The 21,969-nt window shown below is 39.5% G+C and overlaps 1 protein-coding gene across 15 annotated transcripts in view; it reads right to left on the reverse strand.

The window, feature by feature from the left end:
• Window positions 1–327: 327 nt before the first annotated feature.
• RBM39 (RNA binding motif protein 39) overlaps window positions 328–21,969 on the reverse strand; it is a 30,827-nt gene continuing 9,185 nt past the window's right edge. For 5 of the 15 annotated variants that reach the window (XM_041490505.1, XM_041490511.1, XM_041490510.1 and 2 more), the window contains 13 exons: window positions 17,362–17,427; window positions 17,200–17,253; window positions 15,704–15,821; window positions 14,968–15,120; window positions 14,281–14,418; window positions 12,755–12,820; window positions 11,546–11,750; window positions 11,259–11,336; window positions 5,761–5,793; window positions 4,668–4,743; window positions 4,413–4,518; window positions 1,413–1,491; window positions 328–1,323 (listed from right to left, as the gene is read on the reverse strand). In XM_041490505.1, the coding sequence (XP_041346439.1) occupies window positions 1,223–1,323; window positions 1,413–1,491; window positions 4,413–4,518; window positions 4,668–4,743; window positions 5,761–5,793; window positions 11,259–11,336; window positions 11,546–11,750; window positions 12,755–12,820; window positions 14,281–14,418; window positions 14,968–15,120; window positions 15,704–15,821; window positions 17,200–17,253; window positions 17,362–17,427 (1,273 nt within the window). In that variant the 3' untranslated portion in view covers window positions 328–1,222. Of the gene's footprint in view, window positions 1,324–1,412; window positions 1,492–4,412; window positions 4,519–4,667; window positions 4,744–5,760; window positions 5,794–9,532; window positions 9,714–11,258; window positions 11,337–11,545; window positions 11,751–12,754; window positions 12,821–14,280; window positions 14,419–14,967; window positions 15,121–15,703; window positions 15,822–17,199; window positions 17,254–17,361; window positions 17,428–17,756; window positions 17,951–21,969 lie in introns of those variants that run through there. The other 10 variants (XM_041490506.1, XM_041490514.1, XM_041490517.1 and 7 more) reach the window with 9 other exon arrangements.

Genomic DNA, 21,969 nt, shown 5'->3' on the forward strand with positions numbered 1-21,969 from the left:
CTTGACTCCTCCAGCCCCAGGACTCAACCATTTGTGAGGGATGGGAGTGGAGATGGGCAGGATGGGTTTGTCTCTGAACTTTAAGCATGCCTGAGGAGGGTAAGACTTGTGCCCAGATCCTCAGCAACCATGGCCACACTGTACAGAGGGCTGGGAACAGCTTCTGCATGTACTCTCTGAGCACATGATATCCCATAGCATACCTGCATACTGTGCAGTCGTATCCCAGACACTGGGCACTGCACAGCATTCATCACTCGCCTCCAGGCCTAAGCACACACTGCCTAAAGTCACATTGGGAGAGCAGAGAAATAACACTTCATGAAGGCCTTTTTAAGAGAATTTTATTTGAGTGGTTCTTACAAAGATTGTTGCAATATGAAAGTCTTTGATAGAAATATCAAGCTGTCTTGTCAAACACACTGAAGTAACCCAAAAATATATTTCAGAGCTCACAGAGCTTAAAAAGAGCAAAGATTATATGCAACCAGAACAAAACACTTTTCTGTATTTCCTACCCATTTTCAGACTTGGCTGAAATCCTCCAGCTCTGCCCTACTGTGCATGTGGTAACTCATCTGGAAATGCAGAGATGTTTTGTTTGGAAACTTAGACACACCTCACAGTATTTACAAAGAAACTTTTACAGATACAATAATCAAAAGTTACCATCAAGAAATAAAACCCTTCAATCCTCCTACTCTTACCAATTATTCACCACAAAACAAGCTGAGTAGCTGTCTGCAGTCAGCATTCAGTAGCTTTTTGGATTTTCCATTTATACAAAAACACTAAATATGTCCCTTCATCCAGTCTCTCTCTGATACTACCCTTGAGCAGATCACCCACATTTAGTGAAATGTAAAATGTCTTTGCTGCATTAAAAGAAAGGCTCATGAAACATTAAAAATGTCATTATGTCCCATCTGCCTTTTACAGAGTACTTGTTATCTATGAGCTACTTCTCAGTTCCTACGGATCATCTTTGTCAATGTACAAGAATTACAAGGCAGAACAAGAAGTCAACAGCTTTGTATACAGTGGAAATGCTAGTTAGGGAGAATGAACACACTGCATTTCTGCTTACTTCATTTTATTTTTAAAGATAGCAGGAAGTGTACACAAAATGACATTAAATCCTTTCCTTTAGTTTTATCTAAATAAAAGATAACTCAATCTTCCTCCAAAAAATACCTATGTACAAAACTGACTAAAGTGATCTTCATCGTCGAACAGGAACCAGTAGTTGGGTTGCAGTCATAGAGTCTGGGAAAAGGCTGTGGTATGTTGGAAGAGGTACATATGCTGCTGTAATCATTTTACCTAATCACAAGAGGAAAAAAAGTAAACATCAGTGTTTGGTCATTTCTGTAATGGATGACTAAATGTAGGCGTGGACATGGAACACTCACCTGCAAACCACCTCCCATGCAAAGCATTGACAGCTGCGATGGCAGCAGCGATGGAGGGACATTTCACATACACATTGCCCTGCAAAACAGAATAGTGTGGCCCGTGAGGAGTCAAAGACACTTCCCCCACGCTGTTCCTCAGCCATCCCTAGACCTGGCTGTGACAAGAGCCATACCACCTCCACCAGGCACCAGCTGGGCATTAATCCGTAACACAGAATGAGCACAAGAGAAGACGACAGTGGTAGTGGCAGGCACTACTCCACTGTGGCAGTTACTGCAGCCTTCAATTTTTCTAAATAGGATTTTGCAAGATAGCCCAAACATGCATTTGATCAGCAATCACTGAGCCACAGATGGCTGATCTGCTCCTGACAGCCTTTTAGAGAGGATCTAAAGGCTCCTAATCATTAACACCATGTGAAAGAGAACAGCACAAGGGGTCTGGTTGTCCCCAAGGCAAGCTCACAGCCTGTATTCCACAAGAACCAAGCACTCCCCATTCCCCCAGATGGGAAGCAGCACTTTAAGATACCGTAAAAATTCTCCTATATACACATCAGCATGTCTGTCTTTATTTGAACAAGAACTGAGGCACAGGGAAAATCCCAACCCCGCAGGGCAGGAAGAGCCTGAGATGGTTCCCAAGGTGCATGACAGACTGATCTTTGAACTTCACCAGAGACACCTGGAGTTTGCCGTCTGCAGATCAAGCACTGCGCCTCCCTAATCCAGAGAACCACAACAGTCACATCCAACAACTCCAAGACACAGAGATGCCCACAGTGGCGTGTGGCATTTTTCTGGCTGCCGGCTTAAAAACAGACCACCAGTAATACCCAAGAAAATCAATTCTAGCTGAAACAGATTTTTCAGGAAAATAGTACATTAAAAAATAGACTCCAGCCTTTCCTTAGCAGCTTTAGTCAGCTGGTATTAACTCTTCCCACTGCACTCTAACTCATTCCTTTCTCATGGGGCAAACCTAAGCTTAGGGGCTGGTGTTTAAGGCACTTAGCAATCAATTAACATAGAGAGCTCTGCTCTCAGTCTCCCCCTGCAAAGGCACCTAAACTGCTTAAATGCCCAAATGAGGTGCGGAAACACAAAGCTGTGGTTTTCCTTAACACCCAGCAGCACAGATAGATGCGGTACATGAGCCACGCACTCAGCTGGGACTGCAACTGTTTAATCCACAACAAATCACACCGTCATAAGCCAACACCTGACAGCCCTCAGCATGGAAGTCTCAGACAAAGCCCTCAAGGTGCCCAGAATCTAAGCCCGGAAAACAGAATGGTACAATGGAAACTCTATCAGTGGGTATTTTATATCTGGGAAAACTCTATCAGTGGGTATTTTATATCTGTGTCACTGCTGTGCTACTATGACAAAACAGATTTCATTTTTTGTGAAACATTAACTCATTACTTAGTATGTAGAAGTTTCTTCTTTTAAATCCCCCTGCTAATGTGAAAGAGAATTTTGCAGCTCCATGGGCTTAGAACCTAGGCAAGGTATCTTGAGGGCTGGTGTAGTTTTAGGGGTGGTGGTTTTTTTGGGGGGTCGTGCAGTGATTTTTTTGTGTTTAGTTGCTGGGAGGGTTTTTTGGAGGTGGGAAGTGTTCTGGGTTGTTGGTTGTTTTGGACTTTTTTTCTGTCAAAGAACACTTTGTTTTCTGTAAATAACAAACACATTATGGGGAAGGTTTCTGCCTCTCATCAGTCCAACGGTCCAAGACCACAGGTGTGATCTTGAAAATTACAAGATGCTAGGTAAGGTAGCACATTGTTTTATGTGCTGGACTGCAGCTCCTATCTAACCTCTCTGTAACCCACAAGAAAGGGTTTCAGGTGATACTGGGGCAGCTGCACAAGACAGCAATGGTTGAGTGCTAAGTAGATCACCAGGGCAGAATAATCCCACCCAAGCACACCAACAGGAACACGGGTTTCAGCCTTATACCTTAGCATGGAACACAAGATGACACTTTTAGGGTCTGATAGATAGAAATTAACCCAACTGTGAAATCATCTGCAAACTGAACTTTTGTTTGGGCTGTGAATTCTTTTTAATAAAAGAGTTCAAGAGAGTTAAGCTAGCTATAGACCTTCCAGAGTTTATACAGTCTAAGACCTGAAATACAGAGAAGAGGTAACCAGTCTGGGATTTATGTGAACAAGGTGTGGTCAGAAGAAATATATATTCACCAGTTTAAGATGCAAGCATTAATCTGGAATTCAGTCAGCAGAGAGGAATTCAGTCTCTCAGACTGCCCATTGCAAGGCTTTAATGTCACGAGTGACCACAACTGTTTCTAAGCATGGGTTTAGGCACATATTTACCTTACACTGCAATTATGTTGGAGCAAGGGCCATTTCTGCTGAAGCCTGTGCTCTAGAAAGAGGAAATTGAAGTCCCTGACTTGGGGGGAAGGCACAGCTTAAGGGAAATGCCAAATGCCTGAACTGGTCACTGCTCTTCTACAGCAACTTCAGCTGGGTAAACCTGCAAGAGCAGCACCAGAAAGCTGCTTATCCAAGTTACACACAATGATTCACAATAGGAGGGAACCACCTATATTCTGCACAAACTAAGACATTTAGGTACAGTTTAGGAAAAGTGTCACCCTGATTTTTTAAGATTTTCTAAGCGTTCTGATGTTTACATTCTTGTAACAAATTTTCTCACACACTTTCTGTAAATAACGTATTGTTTTGCATTCTTTTATGGAGGAGGAAAAATTTAATAGACTGTTGGTTTGTCCAGTGTCATTGGAGAGGTGGCACTTTCACCTTCCAATCCACTGTCACTTCTGGAAATCTATAAATGTTGGAGTTGGAAAATAAACTATCCCTTTTTTACCTTGAGAACAATGCGTTCGCATCATGTTTTTCGTGTCTTAGAGTGACAGAAAAGCCCCATAGCTGTAATGCTCCCCCTAGACAAAAGAGCTCCTAACATCTGCTCAGTGTGTCCCCCCCCCGGAAGCAGGCATACCTGAGCTGAGTTTTTGTCAACATAGATGTGGATAACTCCTCCATGTTTGTTACATTCCTCAATCACATCATCTTTAATTTCTGTGTCCCAGCCAGCTTCTTCTTCACTGTACAGGGAAAGGAAAAACAGAACAGAGATATCATTCACACAAAATCCACCCCCAAAACCCATTAAACACACTCCTGCAACATTCTGATTTCTTTCTTACATGTTAGTCATTGACAAATGCCGAACAGACAATAATAGATCACTTACGTTTGAGGATTAAACATGTTGGAAAGCTGAAAGCACTGTGTTGCAAGTGGTTGTACAGAAGCAGCTGCAGCCAGAACTGTTGTAATGGAAAAAAAAAACCCATTAGCATATCTGAGAACCCGCTATGCATGGCTCTAATTTATTCAGCATAACAGAAACAGCTCTGACTAAAGAGAAAGTGAAGGCAGGAAAGCAAAACTCAGAACCAGACACTACTGATGATAAGATATATTTAAACCAATCAATACAAAAACCAGCACACTATGAACCACAGTTGAACCTGAAAAGTGAAAATATAATCATGTACATTGATTTTGGCAATTTTCCATTTGAACATTATTAAAAGGCATGCATCTTCACTTGCATCTAAAATATCTGCCTGAGTTTTATGTCAGCAGCACCTTTTATGTTTTGCTCCTCATACAAGCCCAACAGCAGCTCAGGACAGCATCAGCCCAGCTGACTGGACAGCAAAGGACAGACAAACCTGGGGAATTATTAAAACCTGTTTTAAGCACCTGTTTCAGAGGTGTACCTGCACTTTCATCCCTTGAAAAGGCTGATTGAAGGAAACATTTGACACATGAAATTGCTCTTTCCCTATAACTGTGAAATTTTTATTACTTGTCATTTATTGCTGCTCATCATGCCAATAACACTGTGTTAAACACTGCCCTACAGGCTGCCCCTTCCATAGGCTTCAGGCTTCTGTCAATGGAGCTGCAATAACAGCTCCCTTCCCCTTATACTTCAGACATTAACGGTTGTGCAGTCAGATAAGGAGCAACTCAGAGACAGTAAACCCAAACTTCTGATCATCAAATAACCCCTCTAAGGCAGGGAGAACACTCCTACCCAACTACAAATACCAGCCCACGCATTTTCTTGGACTAGTACCTGGCTGGGGAATGCTACCAACACTGGAGAAAATGCTACCACGAATTTTCAGTCAAAAAAAATCAACCACAGACAACTAGACAATTAAGAGAACACAATTTCTCAGGTATGGGCAAACCCTATACCAGAAGAATTTCCCCTGGAGACACCTGACATAAAATCTACTAATTACAAGTCATATCAAATGCTACTTTACCTTCATTCTGCTGGGACAGTCTCGTTTGTAAATCTAAAGAAAAACACAGAGAAGTTAATTAGTATACTTGCTAGCATCACTCTATCATCAGCTGCCAACCAGGTTGTTCAGCTTGTATTTCTGTGGTTAAGAGCTTATTCCAGTATCACTGTTCCTCTCTAGTTGTGAGTAGTTTCACTAATTTCAGCTTCTCTACTAGAATGTTCTGTACTTGATAGATTCTGTGACAACAAAGCATTTTAAAGAGAAACAATACCTTAAAAGGACAGACATGACCATGTACCTTTAATTCAATGTATCACCGCCAACTTGCTTTTGCTGTGATTGAAGTCTTTACAAGACATGTTTTATCCCATGAGAAAATAATTACAGCAATTCTGACAGGCATTAGAGGTGCATGTCAACACCAACATCTTTACTACCAGAAAGAAGTTAAGCACACAGCTATCCAAACCTGACATTCTTAAAGCAGTTATCAAATTTCATTTCAAGTAGAATAAGGCAATATTTTATCTGCTATGCTTTCATATAGATGGCATAATGACACAGGTAACTTTGGCATTTTTCAATTTCTAAACCTTTTCCAGTGCTCAGAACATGTAATTTGCCTAGAAAACATTATTTAGTTGTTTAACAACATACACTTGTCCCAATTCAAAGTGATGGGAACAAACAAATGCCGACTTTCTAGCCATTTCCAAGTACATGACATCTTTGAACTAAGAGAGACTTCAGAATTCAAGAACTGTAAGTATAAGCTCTTTCAATCATGGTTCCATTTAACAGACACTAGATGTGAGAAGACTGAAGCAAACAATCGCCTTAATTCACTCATTTAGAGAGTAGCAAAGTGATGAGCACCAAGTAAGCTTCCAAGCTTACCTGGAAATACCTGAAGGCACCAGGTATCAACAACTTTTCCCCTTTCTAATAAAACCTCCTCCACAACACTGAAGAACCAAGAGAAACAAATGTTTTCCTCTAGATTTTCCTCATGTGCCTTTCCAAGTGTTTTGCAAAGAACATGTACCAGGAACCATATTGAAAAGCAAGGGCTGGAAGGAGTAAGCTCTGAAGGCTGAGCTGTAAAAAGAGCTGGCCATGTTTGGCATGTTTTCCATCCAGATCTGAACGCACAAAGTCCTCATCTCCATAGAATGAGAAATATCACAATAGCAAAGGCTGCCTTAGCCTGCATTCTTTGCAGAAACTCCATGGTCTTGGACAAATCTGTAACTAATTACCTACTTAATTAATACTCAGACTCCTTTGAAAGCAAAGGCATTTTAAAGAAATCAGCAAATATCCGAACTCCCAATTTAGATGAGGACAGACACTTTCCTTGCTGCAATTCCAATCCATCATGTCCAGCTGAACTTGTCTATGTGGGTCAGCCTGGGGCTCTACAGCCAAATGCTCCAGAATTCCTGAACCTAACATGGTAAACCTGCATGTATCATCAATGCAAATTGTGTCCACGGCCAAGTAAGATCTGTTCTAAACACAGCAAAGTCAGCTACCACTATCTTGTGCAACAGTATCACAGGTTAATTATCTACCACGTTTGAAACATAACCTGCTGCTCACCAAATCTTTTATCAACTAACTGGATTCTCTTGCTGCTAATGACTGAAGAACAGTCCTGTCCACTCAATTCTAAAATTACTCAGAATTACGAAATTGTCACTCTATACTGTCAATTCATGTTTCCCTACACATAGCTTTAAATAGTATGCAGAAACTAAAATTTATACATCTGACCAAATCAGATCAGTTAACTTTTCCAGTATGTTCTTACTAACACCTGTAAGAGCAGCGAGTTTAGCACTATGGGAGTACATGTTTAGTGTACAGAGAAAGCAGAAATACAGACGTATCTATCAAAGCATTTTGTGTCTTAAAGTAAAAAAAATTATTTTGAAATCCAGATGGCTTTAAATAGGCCAAAGCCTGCCAAGCATCGCACGGTGTCTTGAGTCATTACTTAGAACAGAGACCAAACAGAGGTCCATCCAGGATAACAGCTATCCCTTCCTCCTTTGCAGCACACCATGTCAATTTCTTCCATCAACAGATAGCTCTTTCCACAAGTAAGGAATGCTTTGTCCCAGAAAACATTGGAAGAATGTTCTATAGGCTGATTATTTTAAATTTCCTATGTTCAGAAAGAGAACAGGGAGTATACAGCGACAACTGTTCAGCTTTAAATTCTTTTTCCTGCTGGATGGCCAAATTCTCCAGGGTCCCCTAAACTAATTCTTTACCTTCCCTACTTTAGTTTGATTGACTCTCTCTCGAACACAGATTATCAGAAGGGTTTGTGGATGTATTACACCTCAGATGCTCAGACCTACCTGCCTCTAGGAACACAGCTAATATTTTAACAATGTATCATGCTGCCAGGTCATATTCTGGCACTGATAAACTGAAGCATTTAGATATTTTCCTCCTCCCTGGCAATTCTTCCATTGCTAAGCTCCCAGACTATGTGAGTGGAATTTGATTTAACCCTGACAAGGTGAACAATATACAACACCCAAGAATTTCTTGCGCCTACGCATTTATTCACCTCATTTCTACTGCTGACCACTTTCATTCATGTAAATATTACACAAGACCAGCCCAACACCCGAACTTTGGCTTTAACAACAGCTTCCAACTTTCTCCTGTAAAAAAAATCCTCCTTTTTCTGAGCCAGCTTCTTGACACACCTTGTTCTTCCTATATTACTCACTTCTCCAGTTTAATAACTTCCAAATGACAGGAATCTAAACATCAGCAAGAAGCTGCTCCTCCTTAGCCATGGAAGAAACACAATTTAACCAATGACTGTTGGTCCTTAAATACAGTTTCTGACAGTATGCTATGCTTTCATACTCCAGCTTACCCTTCTTTAGTATGACTTCTGAAGGAGCAAAGTCTACTCAGTAACGGGACCAGAATCTGGCCAGACCACATTCTTCTTCCTTCAAATGTACTTCAAGTGTAATTTAGAGTCACATGTTTCAGCTATATACCATATCATGGACTTAAAATGTTTATCAACAATACCAGAGGTGAGACCTCATGTTTCATACAGGTATTCCATCATTCATGTCATGGGAGTTTACATTAGCCTCTTACTTTTAACTTTCTTTCTACCTTGGGAGTAATTTTCTTTTTCATTTTTGAACTACATATTCCTAGCTTACCTTCCTCAAATTCTGAACTTTATGACCAGTATCCCCACTAGAAGTTGAGGCAACTAAATACATAGAAACATACTGGGAGTAGTTTTTCATTCACCTGAATGAATTTTTTTTTCTTTGAGACTTGATACTCTTTCATCTATTGCTTTCATAACTTTGTTAAAGTAATGTCTAACTCAATCTGACTGTTGTCAGACAATTATCTTTTTATCTGTTTCCCAAACTAAAAATACTGTTTTATTATCAGTCATTTTTCTTATTCTTCATAGGCTGTGTGGTTATTCCTTATTTCTTTTGAGGTAGCTGATCACTCAGGTTTACCGTGGAGCCCACACTAACAGAATTTTTTCTTCTTTCTGTAGAATACAGATCCAACACAGCATTAGCAACGTGAAACAGAAGAAACTTTTCACATCCTGCCTATTCAAACACCCAAGTTGCTCAGACCAGATTGCTCAATTGCCTTGTTTCTTCAACCATCAGTTAGACCTGTTTGTGTATCCTTCCATTTAAATGTGAGCAACTCATGATCCCTCAAGTCAATGGTCATTTCTATTCTCATCCATAACATCTTCATTACTTACCAAATTGAGTTTAAAATAGCATCCCCTCTTCATGAGTCAGTGAGTGTTTGATGAAGAAATTTGTCGGATATCACATCCAGGAATATCTGGGCCCCACCATTATTACTAGCAATTCTTCTCCAATCTGTATCGGGGAAGTTAAAGTCTCCCACAATGACATAATTCCTGGTAGTAATTTTCTCTAACAAGAGTAAAGAGATCTTTAATCCATAACCAAATCTCACTTTGGGGATAGCTCATGACTCTATGGCAGCAAAAAGGTTTATCTTTTTCCAAAGTCATTTAAGTTGCATATGTCTGTATTATTCCTTTTGTACAACACAAGTGGAATGAACAATGCTACCCCTACCACCTTTAGCAACTGTAGAAATAAACATGCATCTTCTAACACCTGTATTCAGCTTCATCATTTGTTTCTCCGCAGCCATGTTTTCTCATGCTGATTCCATACTACCTGAACCATTCAGCTGTGTCAGACATTTTTGGCCATGCTCTTTATTTAGTGAGCTTGGATTTTTTGGACCTTTTTCCAAATGAGGGGGAGGAAAAGGACTGGTGTTTTTTTAAAACACTATTCTGATTTCTAATTGCTGATATGTGTTTCTACATGAGACTGCCACACCACTTTATAACCTGCATACATGCTGATCTAACTTCACCAGTGGTTAGCTTTCCTTCTCTTTCTGGACTAGAAACACTTTTTCCTCGCTACTGTACACTTTTCATCCTTCTCAAACAGGCAACCAACATTTTTCTGTCACTGGCCACTTCCTTTTCCTTCCAAGGGCACATCTCTAGAACAAATCTATTATATTCTTTTAGCAACTGTCTACAGCTTCATACGTATGGTCTTCTTAAGACTGCACCGTACCTTCAGTAACATGATTCAGACCTATCTTATTAAGTCTGAATCATGTTCATCACAAGCTCTGCTGGAAGGCAAAAAACAATGCCACCTTTTCTTTGCTACTTTCCTGACACTTCCCACACATTCTAGCATCTGGTTATTTGTGACATTCAGGTCCTTTCTACTGTTATGACAGTTTCATATCCTTTGTTCATAGTATTAATCAAAAGTAGCAAAAAAAAAAAACCTTCAGGGAGGTTACTCCCTGCTCTGGTTCTGAAGACCCCATGAACAGTTTGTTTTTCAGACCAGCTATAAACTAAGCAGCAGCAGTCACATCATTCAGCCTCATTCCAGCATACCCACCTGCAGAACACACACAAAACTATAGCCAAATCCAAGGAACACACACATTCCCAGACATAAAATGTCTTTCCTCGCGAGGACATACGCTGTACAAACGCTGCTGCCATCTTTATGGTGTGTCCCCCATAAAGTCCTAGAAACCTTCCTGCCCCTTGTACAGCTCCGGTTTTTCTATTGGGGTCAATCGCCTTCCAATTCTGAGCCTGTCATTTTTAACAGTCAACACGTATACTGCAGTAGAACATACAAATCCCCACTTGCACAGAGAATAGTGAAGAGATGAAGGCTTGGGGTGAAAACCAGCAAATTTGGAAAAATATGCAAAGTGAATCACACCCATCCAAATTGTGATATACTGTCATTAGTTATTTTCTTATGGTTTTGCAGTGTTTTACAGTTTGGAAAACATGCTGCAATACCTCATTTTAAAAGACCAAAAAACATAGTTAAGTACCTCCTGCCTCAAATTTATAAAGTAATTTTTAAAAATATATATAGGTCATCATTTCTTACCTGTCACAGCTCCAAAGGCCAAAGATCCACTCATCTGCAGAGCCTGCTGTGCAGCTGGAGGAATCTGCAAACCAGTACCTGGAATAGAACACAGAGAGAACTTGGAGCAAGCCTTTTCATTCAGTTAGGGATGCAGTAACAGAAGTATCGGAAATCTTCCTGTTGGCAAAAGATAAAAAATACCATGCATTTGAACGTTTCATTCATTTATCCTAACAGTTCTGTGGAGCGTTTCAATTCAAATTCTGCAAACTTCTTCAACACTCGTTATCCAACACTGCACACACCTTCTGCAAGTCTTGCCATCAACTGAAGGCGACCAGTTGTTCCCAAATCAATTCCAGTCCGTTCCAACTCATCACTGTCCAAAAATGAGCTAGCACTGGAAGCATCAGTACGCTCAGTTACATGTCCAACTTTCATTGGCCTCCCAGCCAGCTCAAATCCATTGAGTTGTTCCAGGGCCTTTTTGGCACACTCAGAGTCTGAGAACTGTAGATCAGAAAAACGCAAATTCAGTAATACTTGTCTACAGGAGTCAGCAACACTTCTACTATATGTAATACCCACAATTACACAAATAGGAAAAACTCTTCAAGATAATAGCAACAAGCTAACATACATGTGCTCAGAATTTTTCATTTAAACCAAACACACACATATTTTGGTATTTACTTTCTCATAGTTAGGTACTATATCTTTAAATATATTGTTGAAGATATAGTATCTAGATACTGCAATCAATAGAAATCATGGCTGTGTCTCTCTTTCAAGAGTGACACTCAATTCCTTTGCAACCTTATAACTGCCATGGTATTCACAGGTTATTCCTAACAGATATTCTGCTTTATGCTGTGAAACAATCAAAATAAACACAAGCATTTTATCAGTGTTAAAACCATCAAGTATACAGTAAGTTTGGTTTTATTTGTGTCCACAGGCCAGGGGTCCCAGCCAAGACTTTTTTCCCCATGACAAACTGACAGGTCAGTTAAGAAACTCAAGTTCACACAACTGTATACCTGAAGGTAAAGAGTAAAGTTTTCAACTGAAAGTTTCAGCCCCTATTATTTCCCCTAAAAAGCTCAAATTCTATTATTTTCAGCTGTAAAAAACACCAGTCTTTACTAGTATCTTTGCCTGCAGAAGACAGCATTTGCTTTTGCAGGCACTGACTGACTACAGAGGAAACTATTTCCACCTAAACATTATCATTGCTCATTCTCAATACCCAGACAACTATCAGAAACAAAGAAAAAAGCCAGTGGTGCATCCTGCAACATGCCACTTGTGAAATGGGATATATAGTTATCAAGCAGCAATTTAGTACCTCCTATGCATATGTAAAAAATTTAGATTATGCTTAGTTTCTTATGTTTAGATTGCTGCTATATAACCACACAGATATACACAGGAAGGTTCATATATAGATATACTCCTACATGGGAAGGTTACACTCAGAAATCATCTTAGAAACCTGGCAATTCTAGTCATACCGTAATGAATCCATATCCTTTTGAGCGTCCAGTTTCACTGTCCATCATGAGCTGAATACTTTCAATCTAAAGATAAGAATAAAGCTATTTATTAACAGACATTTTGGAACAAATCCCAAGAACCAGAACACAACATAAAAACAGCCCTGTCAAATACACATACATGAGTGTGTGAAACTATTACTTTTTTTTAATTAGTCTCTCATTCCTTCCTCATTTCAAAATTAGTACACAGACAGCTGAACAGGTACCTGGATAATAAGAGAAGCAGGTAAACATAAGGGTTTTGAGCTCATCTACAGGTAGAGGCTTGATGCTGAATTCTAGCAGAATAAGCATGCAGACATGATCAGATCGCAACTGAAACACACTGATCATGGCACCTCATATGCTGAGAAACTCTTTTACAAACTAAGTAAAGCAGTATGCCTGATGAAGGTCTTTAAGAAAAAGATGTATATTTTAATAACTATTGGTACATGGGAACTCCTAGAAGTTTACAATTACTGAATTTAAAACACATCACTGAGTTATCCATTAGCCAAAAAGTAGCATTGGGAAGGACTGGAGTATACAGAAGAAGCAAAGATCTTACAGGTCTCCATATAAGCCTCCTAAACTACCTTAATCCAACTGCCAGACCTTGATGGAAGAAAAAACTCCCAAACCACCAGATGAGCAGCCATGTACATTTAATTTTCATCAACTGTAGCAATTTTCCAGGGGTTTGTGCAAGAGATTTAAAGGGATAGGCATACTGAGTCTGAATAAAGCATGTAAAAAGCATATAGTATATGTATATGAGGCAGAGTTTATACCCAAACACAGTAGGCAAAACGCTCAAACATTAACAGACTTCTTTTTACCCATTAAGAAGCATTTTGAATACCTAACTTTTCCCCTATGTAAATTCTATATACACCAGCATGGCTAACATACTCTAACTGCACAAGAAACTTCAGGTTTTATCTGCTCACTTCCATAATTCTCTCTACATAAACTTACTACCATGCTACCATCCTGCTGCTCAACGTTCAGGAGCGACTCAGAGCTGTCTGTACAGGACACAATGCTAGTTTATGGTCTTAAAATCAGCTAAAGCTGCAGCAGAAGTCATCAGAAACATGATAGATAGCACTATTCTCAGAGACCTCAGCCCCAGTTCTGATTTTTGTGCTTTAACCCGTGAAATGGGGCTTCCATTCACAATCCTGAAAGGGAAAGATACAAGTTGCCAGAGCAGGATACAACATTGAGAATTTTTCTGTTTTTTTTTTCCCCCTGCTCCTTAATTTCAGGTATTCATTGAATTCTGAACTTTCTAAGACCTGCTATTCTAATCCACTGCTCTCCAACACTACCCACATACCTAAGGCCTGTGGATGCATGGGCACAGCAGTGCAAGAAAGCCACAAGTGTTTTGTGAGTATGAAGCTGAATTATTTCCAGAAGCTGCCAGGGCTCTACAACTAAGCGAGGTTTTTCAAATAAACTACTCTAACACAACATGCCAAATTAAAGTTTACCCTGCCAAATGGCTCGAAGATTCCTCGAAGCATATCTTCAGTTATATTGAAGTGTAATGATCCCACATAGAGCCTCATAGGACCAGCACTGCCCTTCTGCAGATTATTTGCCATTGCTGCTGCTCTGTTTTTCTCTGCCTAAGGAGAAAATAAAAATTCACTTCAATAAGAAATCAATTTAAAAACCCTAATATATGAAGTAAATATCTATCAGACCTAAACTAGAAGATTCATCAAACATACAGAATCCGTTGCATGATCTGCAGTCTATTCATCAGACTTGAACTTAAGAGCTACAAAATCCAAGACTATGACCAAGTAGAGAGACAAGAGACTCCAAAAGCCTTCAAAACAGAACAATTTCATGCAGAATTCTGACTTCTACCTAGTAAATTATCTGGAAAGCATACACAATATAGCCTTCATTCTGTAACACTATTAACAATTTCTTTACTGTTACTTGCTTAAGATCTGTATTTTCCTAATAGCTTTACACAACTTTAAATCATACTAATTTGCCTGTTATCTATGAGGAAATGAAAGTCGATTATCACTAGCTTAAATAATCATCCTTGTTCAGGTTTTCCTAACATTCAGTGGTAGCCAAATTTCCAAACATTAAGTTTCTCATCAAAATACAAGAGGCATAACTCTGAATGAACAACAATGAGGTTTACAATTCCTTACCTGAGATGCCTGTACTATGATAGGTACACCCAAGACTCTCTGTCCAGTCAGTCCTATTGCCAGGGGCACTGAACTAACATCAACAAATTCAACATAAGCAATCCCCTTTGAACGTCTGGAATTTCTATCTGAAATCATTCGCACATCACGAACCTGAAAGGCAACAACAGAGATGGAAATACTTTTAGAGAAAGAGGAAAAAACCTAATGCAGCCTACTTCTCAGGCACATATTAATACTGAGAATTATTTGCCAAGCCAACAGTTTTAATTCTACAGCACCATACACCTTTTGTAACAAACGTATCCCAGAGACAAGAGCTAAAGCTGCTGTTTTGTTTTGTATGTGACAGAGCTTGCAGCACTCTAATGCTTTACACCAGAACCTTACACCTGACAGAATGAAGTTTTTCCAGCTTAGAAGTTACATGAACTTTCAAATGACACTATAACTAACAGACCTATCTGAAAAAAGAAAATATGAAAAATTAATCTGAGTCAGAATTGCATCAACATGTTTTGCCTCCCATCACATGAACAACCAACTACTGAGAAAGTACGTTTTTGTGTTCAAAGCTTTTAATAATTAGTCCATCATTAATCCCTCTTTGCACATGTATAGGAAGCTCCAGAAAGCCACATGCTTACAATTCTGAAAAAATACCAAACCTGTACTAAGTTATCCTAGGACAGCTTGAGGCAAAATTCAGAATTATTTTAACTTCCGTATCAATTACCTTCCCTACTGTAGAGAAAAATTCTTCCAGGTCTCTTGGTCGAATTCTTGCAGCCAACTGCATGCAGAACACTGTTCGAGCATCCCTCTCTTCAGGGGTAAGATTATCAATAGGTTCTCTGGAAAGAGTGAAGTTCAGGTAAAAAAATCAATTGAATTAAGATAACTCATCTCTGGACCACAAATGATACACTAAGCAATCAGTACTTCACAGTCTTGATAGGAAAGAAAATGCCTGCAGTATTAAAAAAAAAGGCAGAGTAAAGAACTGAACGGAATACCAAATATTAACATGGTAAGTTATAACATGACTGAATATTCTATTTCACCTGTGAGCATCAAATATGACTGGAAAATTCTATTTTATGTGCAAAAGCATAAACTGAGGTACCATTTTGCTACTGTCCAGAATTGGTATCAGGTACCACTATGGAGCTTATGTGTCCTTTTCATCAGAAAGATGGAAGGACAAGAACACAAAAGCAAACAGGGCAAACTAGCACAGATCAGCTATCCAAATTCTCAGACAAGTAGTGTGGGCTAGGCTTTACCAACTCACATCTTGCATTTACCCAGTCACTTTGGAGTCACTACAGCCACCACATAAAACAAGACTAACATCCATGTAAATACAACTCGCAGTCCTCATTTCATTGTTTCAGCTTGTTAACCCATAAAGAAGTATGAATAGTGAATTACTTTGATCCTTGACACATTAAGAATTAGAATAATATTATTTCAATACTGAACTATCAGCTGAAATTAGATGCACCACTGTTAATGTATTAAAGCTTCAAATCTAAACAAATCTGACTTGTACTCAAGTGCAAGTTACATAAGCAGTGGCATGGTGTATCCTGGATTGAACTTCCATCCATGTAGCATGTATTTTTATTAAATTAATCACACAGATATTAATCACTTAGAAAACACAAGAAAAATTTAAACATAATTATCTAAGTAAGAGTTTGCCAGTCACTGAAAAACAAAAGGAGATTGGTTAAATTTAACTGCATTAATGTAAAAGAATAATCTCATTAGCAGCTACCTAAATCCTATTCCCTTAAATGAGAAGACTAAGAATGGATAAGCAGCTCCTGGATTGCAAAGGCATATAGCCTCTCGACAAATAACACTAGTAAGTACTGGACAGCAAAAAGAAGCATTTGTACTTTCCCATTTCATACTCTAGATTAAGTACAATTCAGCAGAAAAGCTAATTTAAATCACAATTAATGGGGAAAAATTCAAAATACAGAAACAAAAAACAAACTAATCAAGACTTGTTTTCCAAACAGACATTATTTACAACCTCTTACGACATGGGGTGAAAGCAACATACTACCAACGCTCTTCTCTCACTGGCTTTCTGAATGAATTCCAGCATCCCTTATGAGTTTAAACTGGAGAGCAAGTAGCCATACATTATTTCACCATCACTTTTCCAACTCAACAAAAACAAACCAACCCAAGCACACGTAAAAAAAAAAGTCATACCTAACAGGGCTTTTGTCTTTTCTGAAAGGACTTTTGCTTCTGGAGCGACGTCTGCTAAAAAGGAAGATCAACAAGATTACAAGAAAACCCCCCAATATACCACTCCTGGTTCTAAACAAAACCTATTAATGATGCAATGAAAAACAGAGAAAAGTCAAAAACCTTAATTTGATGCTGTGAGGCAGACCAATCTTCCCTCTGATGGCACTGTTGAATTTTGGACCAGAACTATGGCAGAAGAAAAGACAAGACACCTGAGTACTTCAATTCAAAATGTCCCGTCTGTACTCACATTACATTCCAAGTGCTCACCCACCCTTGCCTCTGAACTTGTCAGCATTTCCATTAGCAGCACCCACAGCATGCATAAGATCATCAGTTAGTTGTCAATACATGCAGCACTTCAGACCATCAGGCACAGAATATGATCCCCGCCCACTTTCACCTACATCACAAAATCCCAGAATATGCAGGACTCTTCATGAGACAGTCAGTCATGGCACATTGGTATATGCAAACTATTCTGAGCTACAGTTACTGTTAGAACCCATTTTCACCTGTTTTTTTGTCCACATGCAAGTTCTACATACTGACGACTGCAAAGCATAACATTCATGGCCTTGAACTCAGCTTCAGAGATGTATGCCAAGTGGTACTGGCAGGATTACTTGCTCGAGTGCAACATTTTAAAATCAAAAGTTCCAAGAAATTTAAGGCACTAGAGCAAACCAAAGTGGCTCCATTCAGACACCTGCAAGAGAACGTTCACTAATGGCTCTAACCACTGAAGTGCTGCAAATATGTAAATGAAGCTTCCTTAAAATTCCTAATGGCCATCAAACCACAGAAGCAGTGAAACCAGCAGTCAGCTGTATACAGACACGTAACCACAAAAGGAATCCAATCTCTTGACTGAATCTAATTTAATTCTTCAGTCATCACAGAGTCTCTTGGAACAAACTGTAATCTGCCCTTTGCTTCCATTTTAAGGACAGTCCTCCTTCTAGTCAATGGGGCACCCAGGAACAGACTGCGACATGAGCAGTAAGATCCGTCCTATCATGCTCCCCCTGAATTTGATCTCCTGGTAGAGAGTTGTTCAAAAGGCAAAGAGCAACACCTGTTAACATTCTTCCTGTATCACCACCAAGTGCAGAGGCACTCTGCACAGACTGAATACTGTGCACTGGGCTTTGGCTTTCCATCTGTACACAATTGATTCTTTCTGCTGTTGCTAAAAATTGATGTAAAACACCCTGAAAGACACGGCGGGCTGAAGACACTAAGTAGTCTTTCACTAAATCCATTTGGCCACGCAATTTGTCTGAAAAACGTCTTCTTGCTCCTCAGTGGAGCAGTAATACTTATGAGTTAAACTCAGCATCCACCACAAGGAGGAGGATGCCCATTTTTTAAGCATGTCGTGACACAGTTGGAAGTAGTGGGCCAAGATCCAAAACCGTGCTGGCCAGGTTAAAGCAAGGGAAACATGGCCCTGTACAACACTGGAAAAAAAAAATAAAGAAAAAAGACCATTTAGAAACGGCTTATGAAGATAGCTACTTACTGAGCAAAAATAAGACATAAAACACAGGCATATGTTGAGATGAGATCACAATTGATCAAAACCAGACCTTTTTTTGCCTAGGATAAATTACTCCCTTTCCTGCTCAAGTCCAGACAAATTATTGCTGGGAGTGTCCATTGAGGCTCTTCAATAACTACTGAACAACTGCCAAAAGCTGCACCTGGAAATACTGGTACTAATTTCAGAGGCTACCTTCTTATCAGCCACGGGACTACCTTGCACCTTCACATCAGATGTAAAATATGGTGCTCTCCATTTTAATTCAAATGCAGCCAGACAGACCAGTTACAGTGACTCCAGAACACTAACATGCAGACCAACAATAATAAATAGTTAAGACCATGAGTTTTCAAGAAAATGGTGAAAGAAATATTTTAAGTATTCGTCTAAATTTAATGAATAACAAAACCAAAACACCAACAACTGAGAAGTAACAGCTTTCAAATACATGCACAAAGTGGGGGTGGAGGGAAGAGGAAAAAAGGGCAGGGAAAACCCACAACCCACCATAACTCCAAAAATCTCCATTTTCTTTCTTGACTAGTACTGTCTTATTTACAGAACTCCATGAGACCAACATTAAGAAACCCCAGACCACTGGAACAGACCAAGCAGAAAACTGCCTAGGGCAAAGTCAGAGCCCAAATTACCTTCTCAAAATCAACAGTATACCCTTTTCAACGGTATTCTCCCTGTGTTTTTCAAAGGAGACTTGTTTGTAAAGTCATACATCTCAAGTAAAACTTCTTCACTGCTTCTACTGTCTCTACAATTGTTGCCCAGTTCCTGGTGATCTGTATGTCACAAGCCATTAATCTCTGTGTCTAGGAGCCACCTTCTTTGTAAGCCAAAGTCCTGTGTGCAGCCAAAGCACACACTTCCACAAAACCTGTGAGATGTCACAGGGCCCAACAATGGTCATGTCAGAAGACAGCCAGCAAATCATCAGCTTTTACCTATTCATTCATATTCAAGATTCCAACAAAAAAATGTTGGACAAGGCAAACTTTGGGTAACAAAGTCCAGGAGAATCACAAACAACTTTCAGTCATCACTGAAAAATAAACCTGTTTTCCTAACAGCTTTGTCTAAATTTGTGATTTCAGAATAGAAACAAGATGATCTAAGTGACTTCTACTTTATGTTAGCAGCAGCTGGGATTTGCCCAGCACATGTCTAAGCAAGACTACTCAGTCAAGTTTTCTCCTAAGAGACCTAATGACGCAGCCATGTAACACTTAAAGGATAACATATGTGAAAATAACATGAGAAAAAAAAACCTCATGAACACTAAGCAATGCAAGACAGTCACCTAATTTTAACCTAATTTAAAATTAAAGCATTTAACCACATTTCAAGCCTCAAGTGAGAAACTCAAAGTTTTCAGGTTCTCTGTAGCACTCTCCTCTCTTTTTCCTTCAGAATTACCTGAACTTTTTTCTCACTACTGCTGAGATGCCTCCTAATTGCTCTCAGTGGCAAAACCATCTCAGTTTACAGATAACCAGCTTGAAAGTGAGCCTTTATAAAGCTCATGAGAAAGATCACAAGGAAGAGGAAGAGTAAGATAAAGATAAAAATAGATAAAAATAGTAAGATAAAGATAAAATAGAAGCCATTAAGCAATTTGATCTAGATACTGCAGTCAGCTACAACCCTGTCAGCAATAACTCCAACCCAAAACTACTGGAACAGCCCCACAAGGAGAGATTCCAGAAATAAATTCTCCAGCCAGAAAGAGTACTCTGGCTGTCACTTTTGAAACACTGAACTTGTGCCACTGATACAGAGACAACTTCTTCAAATGAAAGCTCAGTATTGGTAGATCCAAAGGTGGTTGGTGACGCAGGAGGCTTTATTGCCTAAGTTTTCATCTCCCTGAAATTCAGCATCTGTTATACAAATTTAAAGGTGGGTCCCTGCATTTTAAGAGCCTTGAACAGGAACTCCACAATCCCTTCTCTTTCACACATTTAGAGCCATAACTAGAATTCTGGAATCACATTAGCATGCTTATCATTTTAACAGGACCATTCATCATCTACAACTGAATGACAGCAACTGCTTGCTGACTGCCATCAGTCAACACAAAAGATTCTGGGACACATGTGCTTGCCCTATACCAGTTTTCCACAAAACCATCTAAACACACTAGAATTCTACTTGGTTAAATGAAAGCAATGATTTGGCAACTGAAGCAGTGAACCAACTATCAAATGAATAGCACAACTATATACCCTCAGAGCATACTACATTATCCCTGCATCTTGTTCACTGTACCTCAACACCAGAGCAATCACCCAGAACAGCTATGGGAGAGTGCCAGGACAGCAAAAAAGACGCCTTACACTACTTACCTTAATGGCATAACATATCTCAGTGCATTAAAACAGGCATGGGTTATTGTAGTAACTTTCAACCTCTACTTGCAGAAATTATTTTAGAAGACCAGAACACTGGAAATCCCAAATTTCTCCAGGTGAAAAACCTTCTCACCCAGTGACAACAAGAAAAACAAAGAATAAAACCCTCCAACACAGCTGGAAGAACGTAGCAACTCCCAACTACAAGACAGAACAAAGGATATCCTCTCCACACAACACTGCACCGGAGGGAAGGACGCCAGCAGGCTCCATATACAGAACGCTGAAGTTTTTGATCAAGGTCCTCCTTGAGCCACAACAGTGGCACTGGCATAACCCAACCAGCTACTGTAATCTTACACGTGCAATAGAGTTGTAGGAAAACAACTCTGCACTGCTGAAATCTTTACAGCTGAAGTCCAGAGCAGTGTACAGAGGCTCTGATACTCAAGACAAAGGAAGTGCAGGGCTGATATATTATGATCCCCACACACACAGGATTGATGATGCACAGGATGCCACTGCACCTTAACAGAACCCAGGAACTGCAGCAGGTTTTCATTACGAAAATGCCAGCATCTAGCTGACTTAGCACAGAGTGAGATCCTGAGACCTCAGGAAGTTTTTGTTTGTAGTCCAAGAGTACAAAAAGCCCGAAGAAAAACGTTCAGGTTCGTAAAATTGCACAAGCCTACAATTTATCAGAAGGTAAACACTGTCTGCCCAAACATCTTGAGAGATTTCTCTATCATGGATGGCATCATATCTCATGATTAAAAAAATACATCCTTTTCAAATGCTTTCTTTTAACATGATCTT

The sequence above is a fragment of the Pyrgilauda ruficollis genome, unplaced genomic scaffold, assembly GCF_017590135.1.
Source record: "Pyrgilauda ruficollis isolate IOZ18807 unplaced genomic scaffold, ASM1759013v1 scaffold123, whole genome shotgun sequence".
NCBI classification, from domain to species: domain Eukaryota; kingdom Metazoa; phylum Chordata; class Aves; order Passeriformes; family Passeridae; genus Pyrgilauda; species Pyrgilauda ruficollis.